General features: G+C 41.0%; 1 protein-coding gene across 2 annotated transcripts in view; it reads left to right on the plus strand.

Annotated features, from left to right (window-relative positions):
• The window catches only part of ATP10D (ATPase phospholipid transporting 10D (putative)), a 108,739-nt gene that overhangs the window by 85,375 nt on the left and 10,684 nt on the right, over positions 1 to 12,680 (plus strand). For both annotated transcript variants that reach the window (XM_014787106.2, XM_087434266.1), the window contains exons 16-20: positions 735 to 1,041; positions 3,579 to 3,655; positions 4,636 to 4,761; positions 7,396 to 7,596; positions 12,151 to 12,231. In XM_014787106.2, coding sequence (XP_014642592.2) covers positions 735 to 1,041; positions 3,579 to 3,655; positions 4,636 to 4,761; positions 7,396 to 7,596; positions 12,151 to 12,231 — 792 coding nt within the window. The remainder of the gene's footprint in view (positions 1 to 734; positions 1,042 to 3,578; positions 3,656 to 4,635; positions 4,762 to 7,395; positions 7,597 to 12,150; positions 12,232 to 12,680) is intronic.

Genomic DNA, 12,680 nt, shown 5'->3' on the forward strand with positions numbered 1-12,680 from the left:
TATCTGCCTTTAAAGAACTTCCTAACTAGTGTGAGGTGAAGAGAGTAGAGAGATATACGCCAAACAAATGTGATAAGCACCACTAAGAACATCCTGACCAGAATATATGTATACTCCACGAAGGCAGGCATTTTTGTGTTCATTGACATATCCCCAGCGCCTAGAATGTTTTCTAATATATAGTAGTTTCTCAATAAATACTTGGTGAATGAATGAATGTGTTGAATCAAAAAGAAGATAAAAACAATAATTACTGTTTTAAATTCTGCTATGTGTCGTGCTTTACACTAGGAGCTTTGCATGTATTATTTCACTTATTCCTCACAATGATATTATGATGTAGATAATATTTGCATTTTTCAGATGAGAAAATCAAGGCTCAGAGAGGTTATATAATTTGCCTAAAGTTAAGCATCAGCTAGTAAAAGGCAGAATAAGACCAAAGGGGTCTTGAGAGTCACTGTTTGAGAAGATAAATTGCACACATAAAGAAATTCTACGGCTGTTTCTTAGCTGTAGAATTGGGGGCAAGATGTCCCCCATCCTTTTAACCCATCCCCACATACACACAGAAGTCTCTGTATAAGAGCTGTGAGGTCTTTGAAGGTAACTGATTATTCACTACCTGAAGTTGCCTTGATGCAGCAATTGCTAAAGAATGACAATGACAAATTTTGATGGGTGTGGCCACCAAGGGAACCCCAAGGCTAACTGTCTTTGCTTCTTATTTCAAGGATGCCTGTGAGATGTTGATGGGCACAATTTTGAAAGAACTTCAGAAGAACCCAGCCTCTACAGGGCAAGTGTCATTAACTGAGAATTTATACCAGCCTCCTACCCCACAAGACTCCGGGCTGCGGGCTGGACTCATTATCACTGGGAAGACCCTGGACTTTGCCCTGCAGGAGAGTCTGCAGAAGCAGTTCCTGCAGCTCACTGCTTGGTGTCAAGCTGTGATCTGCTGCCGAGCCACGCCGCTGCAGAAAAGCGAGGTGGTGAAATTGGTACGCAACCATCTCCGGGTGATGACTCTGGCCATCGGTGAGTGGGGATGAGACCCAGCCCTGAGCTTCTCACATTCATGCCACAGCAGAGGTTGATGCTTCTATCTGTCCTTCCTTCTGTTTACCCTCTGTCTGTCTTTTTCCTCCCCTACTTTCCCTCCCATTTTCCTCCTATCTTTCTCTGCATGTCCCTTTCACTCCTTCCCCCTTTCCATCACCTGTTTGACCACCTGCTGTGAACCAGGTGGTAGGGATGTGACATGGAAAACAATATAGTCAGGACTCTTTGGGTTACATGTCAGAGCCCCAAATCAACTGGGTAAGTAGGGTATTGTACTGAATCATAGAACTGAAAAACCCAGGGGTTCTACCTTCAGGAAAATTAAATTCAGGGACATGAACAATTCATTTATTTATTCATTCAACAAATATTTATTGAATGCCTTCTATGTACCAGGCATCTTTCTAGGCAATGGAGATACAAGAGTATATAAAACAAATTGCCTTTTCTTAAGGAGCTTACGTCTAGTAGGAGGACATAACGGTAAAAAAACAAAACAAAACCAAAAACGCATAAGTGTAAAATATCAGATGGTGACAAATTCTATTGAAGAAATAAAGCAGAGCCAGGGGGTCATAGAGCCTTGAGAGAAGGCAGAGGCTTGAAGGAAATGGTAAGGGATCCATGGGACATCTGGGGAGAGAGCATTCCTGGTGGAGAAGACAAAGTGAAGGCCATGGTCCATGATTAATGTGTCTGAGGCCAAAGTAGATTAAACAAAGAGAAGAGTTTTCTGCAAGTCAATAAAGGGCAGAGTGGTGGCAAGTGGCCAAATAATGTAGGATCTTGGAGGCCATTATAAAATTTTGCATTTTATCTGAAGAGATAGGGAGCCTTTGGAGGATTTTAAGCAGAGCAGGCACATGATTTGCCTTAGGTTTAAAAGGATCACATTGGCTGCTGTGTTGAGAGTAACTGTTGGGGTGCAAGGACGTAAGCAAGGAGACCAGTTGAGAGGATATTGAAATAATTCAGGCAAGATGATCTGCTCCCAGATGGGAGCAGATGGAAGCAGAAAAGGTGGTGGGACATGGTCAGATAATGGACATGGTTTGAAAAAGAGCTGGTGACATTTGTTGTTGGATTAGATATATTATATGATAGAAGAAGTCAAGGGGGATGCCAAGGTTTTGTCTCTAAGAACAGAAAGGGCAGAGCTGCCATTTACTGAGATGGGGTCAAGGGAATCCGGAGTTTGAAAAGTCCATTAGATGTCTAAGCAGTGATGTCGGGTAGGCAGTTGGATATAAAGGCTGGAATTTAGCAATGAGGAACCAGCTAGAGATATAAATGTGGAAATCATAAGTCTCGTGGTAATAGTTAAAGCCATGATATTAGATGAGATCACAAAAATATGAGTATAAATGGAGAAGGGAAGCAGTAAGATATTGAGCTCTGAGACACTCCAGTGTTGAGAGATTAACGAGATGAGGACTCAGCCACCTCTTTCAGTCTGTTTTACCCTGGATTGTTTTTAGTCGCCCTCCCCTCAGGGTGCTGATATAGCCACTGACAATTCCCAGGGTTACATCTTTTCCTGTTAGCAACCTGAGTGAAAAGGGTGAACCTCTTTTTAACTTGCTGGAGTAAAGCATCAGGATTAGGTGGAATTTTCTTCAATTATCTTATTGAATGAGCATATAAATGCGTGAATTGTTCAAGCCCCTGGATCCAGATGTTCCCGAGGCTGGAACCTCCAGACTTTTCAGTGATGTCACTTAAGCTGAGTCCTGCTCATCTCTGAACAAATCACTGAGGCCAGGAAACAGAAGTTGCTAATTGTCCAGGCCTGGGTCAGTTGCCCATCCTAAATCTGGGGGTTTGAGTTCGTCCTAACAAACCACGTGGACTCAGAGTTCCCAAGGAAAATCGGGATACGGTTATCAGAAAACAAGTGAATGGTTGGTGGGCAGTTGGGAGGAACAAATGTTCATTACCAACAGGAATGTAATTCTTCCTCTATAAGAAGCTTCCAATATGTTGGGGAGGCCAGGAAATCTGTATGCAACCTTAATACCATGTGACATATGTGACAGAAATACACAGGGTCATGCTGGAAGGGTCATCTGATCTAAGGGAATATGAAAAGGAATATGAGAAGGAGGAAATGACATCTAAGCCGAGAGCATGAGCAATTGAAATCCAGCAAGGTGATGTCAGGGTAAGGAAGACAGTGTTATAAGGATAAAGAAACAGCATGTGCTGTGCAGTGGCTGGGAGGATCAGGGTATATATGGAAAATTGAAAGTAGAGTAAGTGACATGGACAAAGGGGAGATCAGTCCAGGTAGGTGGCTTAGCCTGAAGCATTTCAAGGCAGTCTTGAGTCTGGAATTCTTCCTGATGGTAGTGGGATGACACATTTAATTTCTGCTTAACTAGCTTCCAGGTATCTTGGAGACATGGGATAAACTTTGAAGGATTTGTTCACTTGAGTGGCCACTATTGATTTGCAAATTTTATATCTTTCTTTACTCCTCATATGTTTCTCACCTTTTCTTCTGCCTCGTGAAGGTGACGGTGCCAATGATGTTAGCATGATACAAGTGGCCGACATTGGGATAGGGATCTCAGGTCAAGAAGGCATGCAGGTGAGTGAATGTTGTGCACCCAAGTACCATAAACTTGACCTGCCCACTCAAAGGCAACAGCCTCCATGATAAAATCTTCTGTGGTGGAGTGAGGCTGCCTGTAGTTAGCTCAGGAGTGGGAGACAGGAAGTTTATCCATTCATTCATTGATTATTTACTGGGTGAGGATTATGGTATTTTCCTGGGTAATTTTAACTGTGTGGTTCACTTGTTCAGTTTAAAAAATAGAGCTTATCTAGATCATAAGAATATATATTTTTAGCCCTGCAATAACTATGTAGCTTCTGATACTGACTAAAGCTACTAAGGATTTGAATAAAGAACCTAAATATCTGGAAGAGGGAGGGAGAAGATCTGAGAGAATGAGAATGGGGGAGGTGGTAGTGTCCTATTTGCATATGTGTGTGTGGGGGGGGATAGTATTTTAGGCACAAAATTCACATAGAAGCTTGTCAAAAAGACTGCTTTTCGTGTATGGAGCAAATGCTCTCAGAGGAAGGTGGGATATGAGGCTTAGGGTTTCCTGAGAATTGTAAATTAGGAAATCTCCACAGAAGATGAGGAATTCAAATACGTCTTTGCCTGACACGTTATACAAAGTCCTATAAAGGCATAACTGCAATACACTTTAATATTCTCCTCATTGAGGAGAAGCAAATGCACATTGTAATGCACAGAGTTCTTTCTCAGGGAGCTGCTTGTAGGGAAAGTGCATTTGCTGAAATTACATCATGAGTAGTAACCAAAGAGAAGTCTTGTTTCATGCGACCATATTGGAAAGCTAAGTAGTAACTCCAGGCAACCTGTTAAGCTCATGTATTCATGAGTTTTTGTTTGTTTTGGGTTTTTTTTGGTCTACATATAAGGTTTAAACCACGTATTTGACTAATCAGAGTTTGCTGATGGTCAGGCTGCCCATGCTGTGTCTGTTCTAACATGTTTGATTGCTCAGTGGCACTCTCTCCGCATTGCCTCTGCAGGCTGTGATGGCCAGTGACTTTGCCGTTTCTCAGTTTAAACATCTCAGCAAGCTCCTTCTGGTCCACGGGCACTGGTGTTATACACGACTTTCCAACATGATTCTCTATTTTTTCTACAAGAATGTGGTATGTCAGTCCAGAGAATTTGTCCTTTCCCCCTTCTCACCTGCCACTTTTGCTAGCATGAGGGATGAAGACAAAGTGCTCTACACCAAGCTACTTTGCTTATTGATGTTTTGGGAGCAGCCAGGAGCATTCCTGCCACCTGTCCAGAAATAATCTGGGAATGTGCTGTGTTTCCGCTGCTGACAGTAAATTGCTAGGCTTGTCCATCGGCTGGCATTTTCTATTCCCTATGTATTTAAATTCAGTTAAGTCCTATCTGGTTCATTTAAAATCCAGTTTTTGACCTTCTATAAAAAGGTTGTGACAGGCAGAATTATGAAATGTGTAAAGCTATCTGTCAATAGAGAATGAAAAGGTTTGCTTCCATTTTACGGGAGATATCAAAAAATATCTGCTGTTCCCAAATTGACATCCCCTGTGGTATATTGAAGACACAGATACAGATGAAAATCCATTATAATGCCTTAGCCTGTAGCTGGCTGGCACTCACAGATGCAAGAATTCTCTAGCAAAAAATATAAAATGTGTTTGTGCTTGGGCGTTATTTGATGGTCAAGGAATTTTATTTTCGTTATATAATTCCTAAAAGGGAAAAATATGATTAGAAGTCCTGCCTTCTAATCTTTGGCAGTCCATTTAAATTGCAGTTTCCTCTTTTACAAGATCATGCTGGGCTTAGATTGTTCCACTCGAGTCCCTTATAGGTGGGCTGATTATGTGAATAGGTCATGATTTTAAGACCAAATTTATTCTTAGTCTTTAAAGTCTATGTGTAGCATGTTAGTAGGAAACATAAGTTTACATCACTCTATTGAAATGCCATCTTTAGGGAAAAAATAACTTTAATGGATCATTTTTAGGATATCCCAAATGTGTAATTTAGATGTGCGTGTCTATCTGTCAGCAAGAGCATTTTTTTTTCCTGTAGAACAATGAACTTTTTAGGAAGCTCTCAGTACTTTACTAATTAGAATTAGCACATTTAGTCAAAGTTTAACAAAATTTTGATACTTTATGAAAATATTTGAAATGTGTAACTTCTCTGCCTGAGTGTGTGATTTGGGGGAGAGCTGTGATTTACATTCCAAGACTTAGGGGTCAATGACTTTTAGAGAGGAGCCCTTCTCCCAAGTTATTTTTTTTTTAATACCTTTGCATTTTTCTACCTTCTCTTCTATTGCAGTGCGGCCCACTCTCCTCCCTACTCCTTTGAACCCCAGATTAAACCCAAGGGTTAAGAAACACTAATATTAGAAAGAGATGCCACATGCTCTTGGAGAGAGAGAGAGTGTTTATTAGTAGTGGGTACATCACCAGGGAGCAAGCACCCTGTGGTCTCTCTGCTCTGTAACCCTAGGGTGGCCATTCATACTGGTATCCTCCAGACTTAATTTCTACCTCTTACTTACCTAGCCAAACAATGACTGCTCTATAACTGTGGAGAAAAGGGCCAGTATCAGAAGCCATTGGAGTAGGTTATCTTTCTGAGACTATGGTTCTTGGGTCTTGGACAACTTTTGAGATACTGATGAGGACTGTGGATTCACTCCCCAAAACAGTGCCCCAAACCACGTGTACCCCATATTGATACATTTTCAGGAGCTGGGCATAACGCATGTCCATGGACCCTAAACTAAGACACTCTATTCTAGGGATTGTGGTCCCTGTCCTAGGTGTTCTAGTGTATCTACAATGCCAATGATAACCATATCTTAATATTTGGAAGCCACTTTAGAGGTCATGAACACTTTCTAACTTGATCTTGATACTAAGCCCTGAGATGGTATAATTCTCATTTTTCAGATGAGGAAATCAAAATTTAGAGAGGTTAGGAAAATGGCCTAAAGTGAAACAATTAATAGGAAATGTCCCCAGGCCTTGAAATAAGACCTCCTAAATCTAAGTCCAGTGTCCTTTCCTGTGGCCTGCCTTGCTTGAGGGCACAGAGCTTTTGCTATTGTAGACTTCCTTGGAGCCAAAATGCTGGAGGAAACAATGTAGGATATATGTTCCTAGTCTCTAGGGTAACCAACTATCTTGGTTTGCCTGTGACTGTCCCAGTTTTAACAGTGAGAGTCCCATGTCCTGGAAAACTCCTCAGTCCCAAGCAAACAGGGATGGTTGGCCACCCTGCTGGCACCATCCCATTTCACTGCTAAAAAGTAATCGTGAACCCTGAAAGCAAGAGAATTAACACTTGTGTACCTGCTACGTACTAGACACTGGGCTAAGCTCTCATCATCTAGAGCTAAAATATCTCAATTTGAATACTGGCTCTGGCACTTATTAGCCAGATAACTTTGGGCAAGTTCCTTAGCTTTTCTGTGCCTCAGTTTCCTCATCTGTAAAATGGAAACAACAGTAATTCCCAAGTTGTTACAAAGATTAAATGAATTATTTGTAAAGCTCTTAGAAGAGTGCCAGCACCACATAGTAAGTGGGGTGTGTGTGTATGTGTGCATTTTGATTTAATAAAACGTTTACCAAAAAGAAACTGCAAGGTGAGTTGTGCCCTTCCATTCTGTAAGTGAGGAAACTGCACTGAGCTAGAGGCTGAGCTCACACGGCTCAAAATGGCAGCGTATAGCACGCAGTGCTGTTTCTAAGATGCCCATGTTCCTCTTTGTGTCCTAGGCCTATGTGAACCTCCTTTTCTGGTACCAGTTCTTTTGTGGGTTTTCAGGAACATCCATGACTGACTATTGGGTTTTGATCTTCTTCAACCTCCTTTTCACATCTGCCCCTCCTGTTATTTATGGTATTTTGGAGAAAGATGTGTCTGCAGAGACCCTCATGCAACTGCCTGAACTTTACAAGAGTGGTCAGAAATCAGAGGTAGGTGCTAAAGCAAGAGTGCTTAGACCAGTACACCCCCATTGTCAAAGCCACAGAATTTCCAAGCAGACAGCTCAAATATTGTGAGAACTATTTAAAACTGTTTGAATTGTGTGGTTGTTTCAAAAGATCTCTACTAACATGGCAGATATTAAGTTACTTGTTTCTGAGATGAACACGGGTAAAACCATGAAAGCCTTAGGTACTTATAAAAAGAAATCCAGTGTTTACACCTTATAAGTAATAATATCTAGCATTTACCAAACCCCACTGTGCCATCTATTGTGCGAACTACTAACCATTCCCTGTCTCATTTATCCTCACAAAAACACTGAGAGAGAACATAGTATTCTTCCCATTCTGAGGTGAAAAATCTGAAAATCAAAGAGATTAAGTAATTTTTCTAAAAATCTCACAGCTAAAAATGGCAGAGCCAGAATGTGAACCCTTCTCAGTCTGATTCCAAAGCTAAAGTTAAGTTCTTCAGGTTCTACTGCCATTCAAAGCAGTGGAGTGATCTTAATGGCCCCCTCTCCCTAAAACCATGCCCTGCCTCCACTTAGTTGATCTTAGTCCTATCAAGCTACTTCTGATATATTGCTCATATCAATCACCGCCTTTCCACCCTTCTGTCACTACCCTCATTGTCTCCTGCCTACAGTATTGTAGTAGCTGATTAATTGGGCTAGCTCTCTCAAAACTCTTTTCTTTCTAATTCATCTTTCACAAAATTAATAATAACCAATGTTAATATAGCACTTATGAACATTTATGTAATGCCTGCTGTATGCCAGGTACTGTTCTAAGTACGTAACATACTAAATCTAATCCTCAAAATGACCCTGCAAGGTAGGTGCTATCATTATCCACACTTCGTGGATGAGGAAAGTAGGGCACAGGGAGGTACATGATCTGCCTGTGTCACAGGGCTTGTGGGTGGTACAGTTGAACTGAGCCCACGCTGTATACCATTATGCTATGCTGCAGGAAGAACATTGGTGCTATCTTTAACCCTCGGCTCCCCCCCACCACTTGGTATTTCATGGCAAGAAATCCAAAGCGCTCTCACAAGTACGTTGTTAGGGTCACAGGAACTGAGGTGGACCTGGAGCCTATGGACACCTATCAGTGGGCAAAGTTGAGGGGTCAGTCTAGTCAGATATTCTAGTCTTGAGAAGAGGGCTCTCTTAGTCAGGACTCTTTCAGTTGCAAGTGACAGAAAACCAGCTCAAATTGGCTTAATTAAAAAAGGAAATTTATTGGCTCACATAGCTACAAAATCCAAGAGTAATGGTGACAGAACGCTGTTGTTCTTAAAGCAACTGTAAATGTCCCCGTTATGACTCATTGGCCTAGCTTGAGTCTCATGCCTTTCCCTGTGTTTATCACTATGGTGAGGAAGATCATTTCCTCATTGACCAGGCCTGGGACATATATCATTCCTGAAGACAGAGCTGAACCACACGAACAGACTGGGAAGAAGGGTTTCCTATAGAAGGACTGGACAGACAAAAATGAGACCCACCATAAGAAATCTATATGTTGGGCTTCACTCACTGTTCTAAAGTCACTGACCCGGATTAGCACATATTGGAAATAATGGGTTATGTTAGCCTGAGTTTAAATTCTGGTTCTGTGGTGTGTGACCTTGATACGTTATTTAACTTGCTTGTACTTCCGTTTCTTTACTTTGTGGAGATGGTGTGAGGTTTCAGTAAGATAATATGTGTAAAAGTTCCAGCATTATTAAGCTCTCAATATTGTTATTTTTACCTGCCCCTCCCCCAAATAACCATAAATTTGAGTAAGTCCTGGATTTAAAATGATATGTTTATTTTCATCAGTCTAACTTTATTCTGACTTGAGCTGCCTTTCCAGACTGGAGAGTAATTTAATGTCCTTAGGCTACCTGGAGCAGCCATCACAGAGGGGATGTCACACATTCAGCTTTCAAGGAAGAAGAAATCCTTAAAATCCTTTAATATCATCCAATCCATTCAGATCAAGGAACTACATGGGGTTTTCCTAAAGGAGTCCAATCTGACTTAAAGTTCAAGGCCAGGATGCAGGAATGTATGGTTGATATTAATGAGGGTTGTCCTGCACCCCGGGCCTAAGTTAAATTTCAAGTCCATTGGGGAAAGAGGAGTGAAGGGGGACCTTCAAAGTTTTTTATAGCTGGTATTTTAAAAGCCTGTTTGTACAGACTGAAGATTGTCATTGGTCCTCACCCTTGGAAGAGTTGAGGTCGTTGTTTCCTGTTGTTGAACCCTGCTATCAGTCCTCTGCACACATTGTTCTATTGAGCTGGCCAATTTTACAATACATGGTAATAGCAGGCGGATTCCCAGCATGTGTGGCTATTGATAAAGGGTAATTGATTTCATTGACTTTACCTTCCAGAAGAGTTGTCCTTTCTTTGAACTTGGCCTCCAAGCAAATTCTATTTTATGCTTGGGCCATTTCCTGTTTTCAGTGTCATGATATATATTCTCCAGGGTTATAGAAGCTCCCTCCTTGAAAGGAGATGGGTCTGGAAGACTGCAGTCAGATGCTTCCCTTCCAAGAAGCAATCGTCTATTACCCATCTCTCATCACCCACACAGTACTTTCTGGCTTTGACTCCATGTCCAAATTTTCCCTTTCAGTTTCCAGGAGACGTCATGAGTTAATACCTTTAGCTTCTCATTTCTCTGGTCCTTGACCCTTCTCTACTTCCCCTTACTCACATGACTGTGGAGAAACTGTACTTTTTACCTTTTTGCTCCAGATCTTCTGAGCAACCTCTATTCCCCCAGAAGCATGAAGTTAGATTTCAACTTATCTCCAAATTGTTCTTTCTTGTCCAGTGGCATTTTGGTTGCCCCTTTGACTGTCACATCCTCTTCCACCATTTGATTGTGCTTCTGCCTAGATTTTTATGTACACTTGGATGAAGAAAGGCAGGTAGAATATTCCATCATTTCCAATGAGGAAATAGTAAAAGAAGATATAGGGAAAAGTAGACTGGAAACAAGGACTCTTTATTGCTTTGATTTTCCAGAGGACAAAGAGATAAAAAAGGGATAGATGTAGAAATTACAAGTGAAGTCTTTCAAAGAATGGGAAGAATGTATATGGAGAATTTGTATATTTATAAAACTTTGTTCTTTAGGAGACAGTTTTCAGGGAAATTTCTGTCTCTCTTTCCATTTAGAAGGAAATAAGACTAAGAACATGTTCAGAAAAGAGAAGACTAGCTCAGGGATCTGACATATATGTTACTATTTTTGTCCATGGCAAACATCACTAATAAACTATAGCCCTCTGTCTTTCCTGCTGGATCTGAACGCAGCCTCAGAATCCTTCTGAACACAAATTACCATTCAATCGGAGTTGGCTCTTGTTTGAAAACCTGTTTTCAATCACTTGACTAGTGTCTCTACTTGATCTTTCTCTTTTTTTCTACAAGTTTTTGGTAGGAAGCAGTTTAGCACATGAAAAGTTATATAAGAATAGTTTATTAATCCAACAAATATTTGTTGAGTACCTGCTATGTACCAGGCACTGTTTTAACCACCTGAATAGAAGAATCAAAGTCCCACTCTATGAGGCTTGCATTCTGTTGAGAGAACTAGAAATTAGAGAAACAAATCAGATTATTTCTGATCATGATGAGAGACTTCTAAAGATGCCATGGTAGTAAGTGATCTGGTGGGCATAACTTTTATTCTGGTCTGGGGGTGCCTCTGTGAGGAAGTGATATGAAGCTAGGATTTAAGTAATGAGGAACTGGCCATGTGGGAGGTCCAGGGCAAAGAATTCCTGGCGGAGAGAATAGTGCAAGTAAAGCCCTGAGGAAAGAATGGATTTGGCATGTTTGAGGAATAGAACAAAGGTCCCTGTGGCAGGAGCATGGTGAATGAGGGTCAGAATGGTAGGGGGTGACCCTGGAGAGCGGGGGGTCCAGTGGGCAGACCATGCAGGACCTTATAGGCCCTAGGAAGGAACTTAGGTTGTATTGGAAATGCACTGGGAAGTCATTGGAGGAGGTCAATTTAATTAATTTGGGAGATGGCATGACCTGATTTACAGTTTTTTAAAGACCATCTGGCTGCTGTGGGAAGACTGGATTAGAGGTAGGAGAGGAAGCAAAGAGGCCAGTTAGGTGGCTGTCCAGTCATTCATAGAGAGAGTTGATGGTGAACTGGAATGAAGGGAGCAATGGAGACAGAAGTGGGCGGATTTGGAGAAGTTTTTGAAACAGTACTTTTCTAATTAATAGGAAATGGCAAGTTAGTACTACTATCCCTATGTCAGATTTAAGATTGATCCAGTGATTAAAGCACCATGAGTTGAAGGCGAGTTCCTTCAGGGATTTTTTTTCACCTGTGACAGCATCTCATTCAACTTTCACCCCTTGTTCTTCCACCACGATTTACAAATCTCACCTGTTTTGTAAGTGAGAGTGAAGGAATAGAGTTTTCTCTCAGAGAAGCAAACTAAGTCCTGGCTTGTGTTGTTCCTTGACATTTCTTTGACCCTTATAAGTCTTACTCCCTGTTTCATTTTCAGGCATACTTACCCCTCACCTTCTGGATCACCGTGTTGGATGCCTTTTATCAAAGTCTGGTCTGCTTCTTTGTGCCTTACTGCGTGAGTCCTTGTTCACTCAAAGTATTTGTTATTAATGAATCAGTGATGCTTCCTTGTACTTTGTTGCTTGTATCAGCATATAGAATGTGTATATTAGAGTAGATTTCTCATATAATCAAGTTGATTAATTAACTGCCTAAATTATTATAACCCCCCCTTCCAAATATGTTAGGGAATGGATTAAATTTGGAAAGAAGTATCTAGTTGACTCTTCTTGAGTCTCTTTTTAGCCTTGTACTGCTTTATAATTTTCATCAATGACATGAATAAAATTGAAAGCCTGGCCATATAATTAGATGAGTCAAAATCAGAAAGGCAAAGTCAGAATATGAAGATTGTTATTAGTGAGTGCTGGGCTACTTCTACCAGGATGACATTCAGACTACTAAATTTAAGCTCTTATAAGGAGTCTCCCCAAAACTAACAAACCTGTTTTACAGGTAAAAAAA

The sequence above is a fragment of the Ceratotherium simum genome, chromosome 8, assembly GCF_057802395.1.
Source record: "Ceratotherium simum simum isolate JZ-2026a chromosome 8, ASM5780239v1, whole genome shotgun sequence".
Lineage (NCBI taxonomy): Eukaryota > Metazoa > Chordata > Mammalia > Perissodactyla > Rhinocerotidae > Ceratotherium > Ceratotherium simum.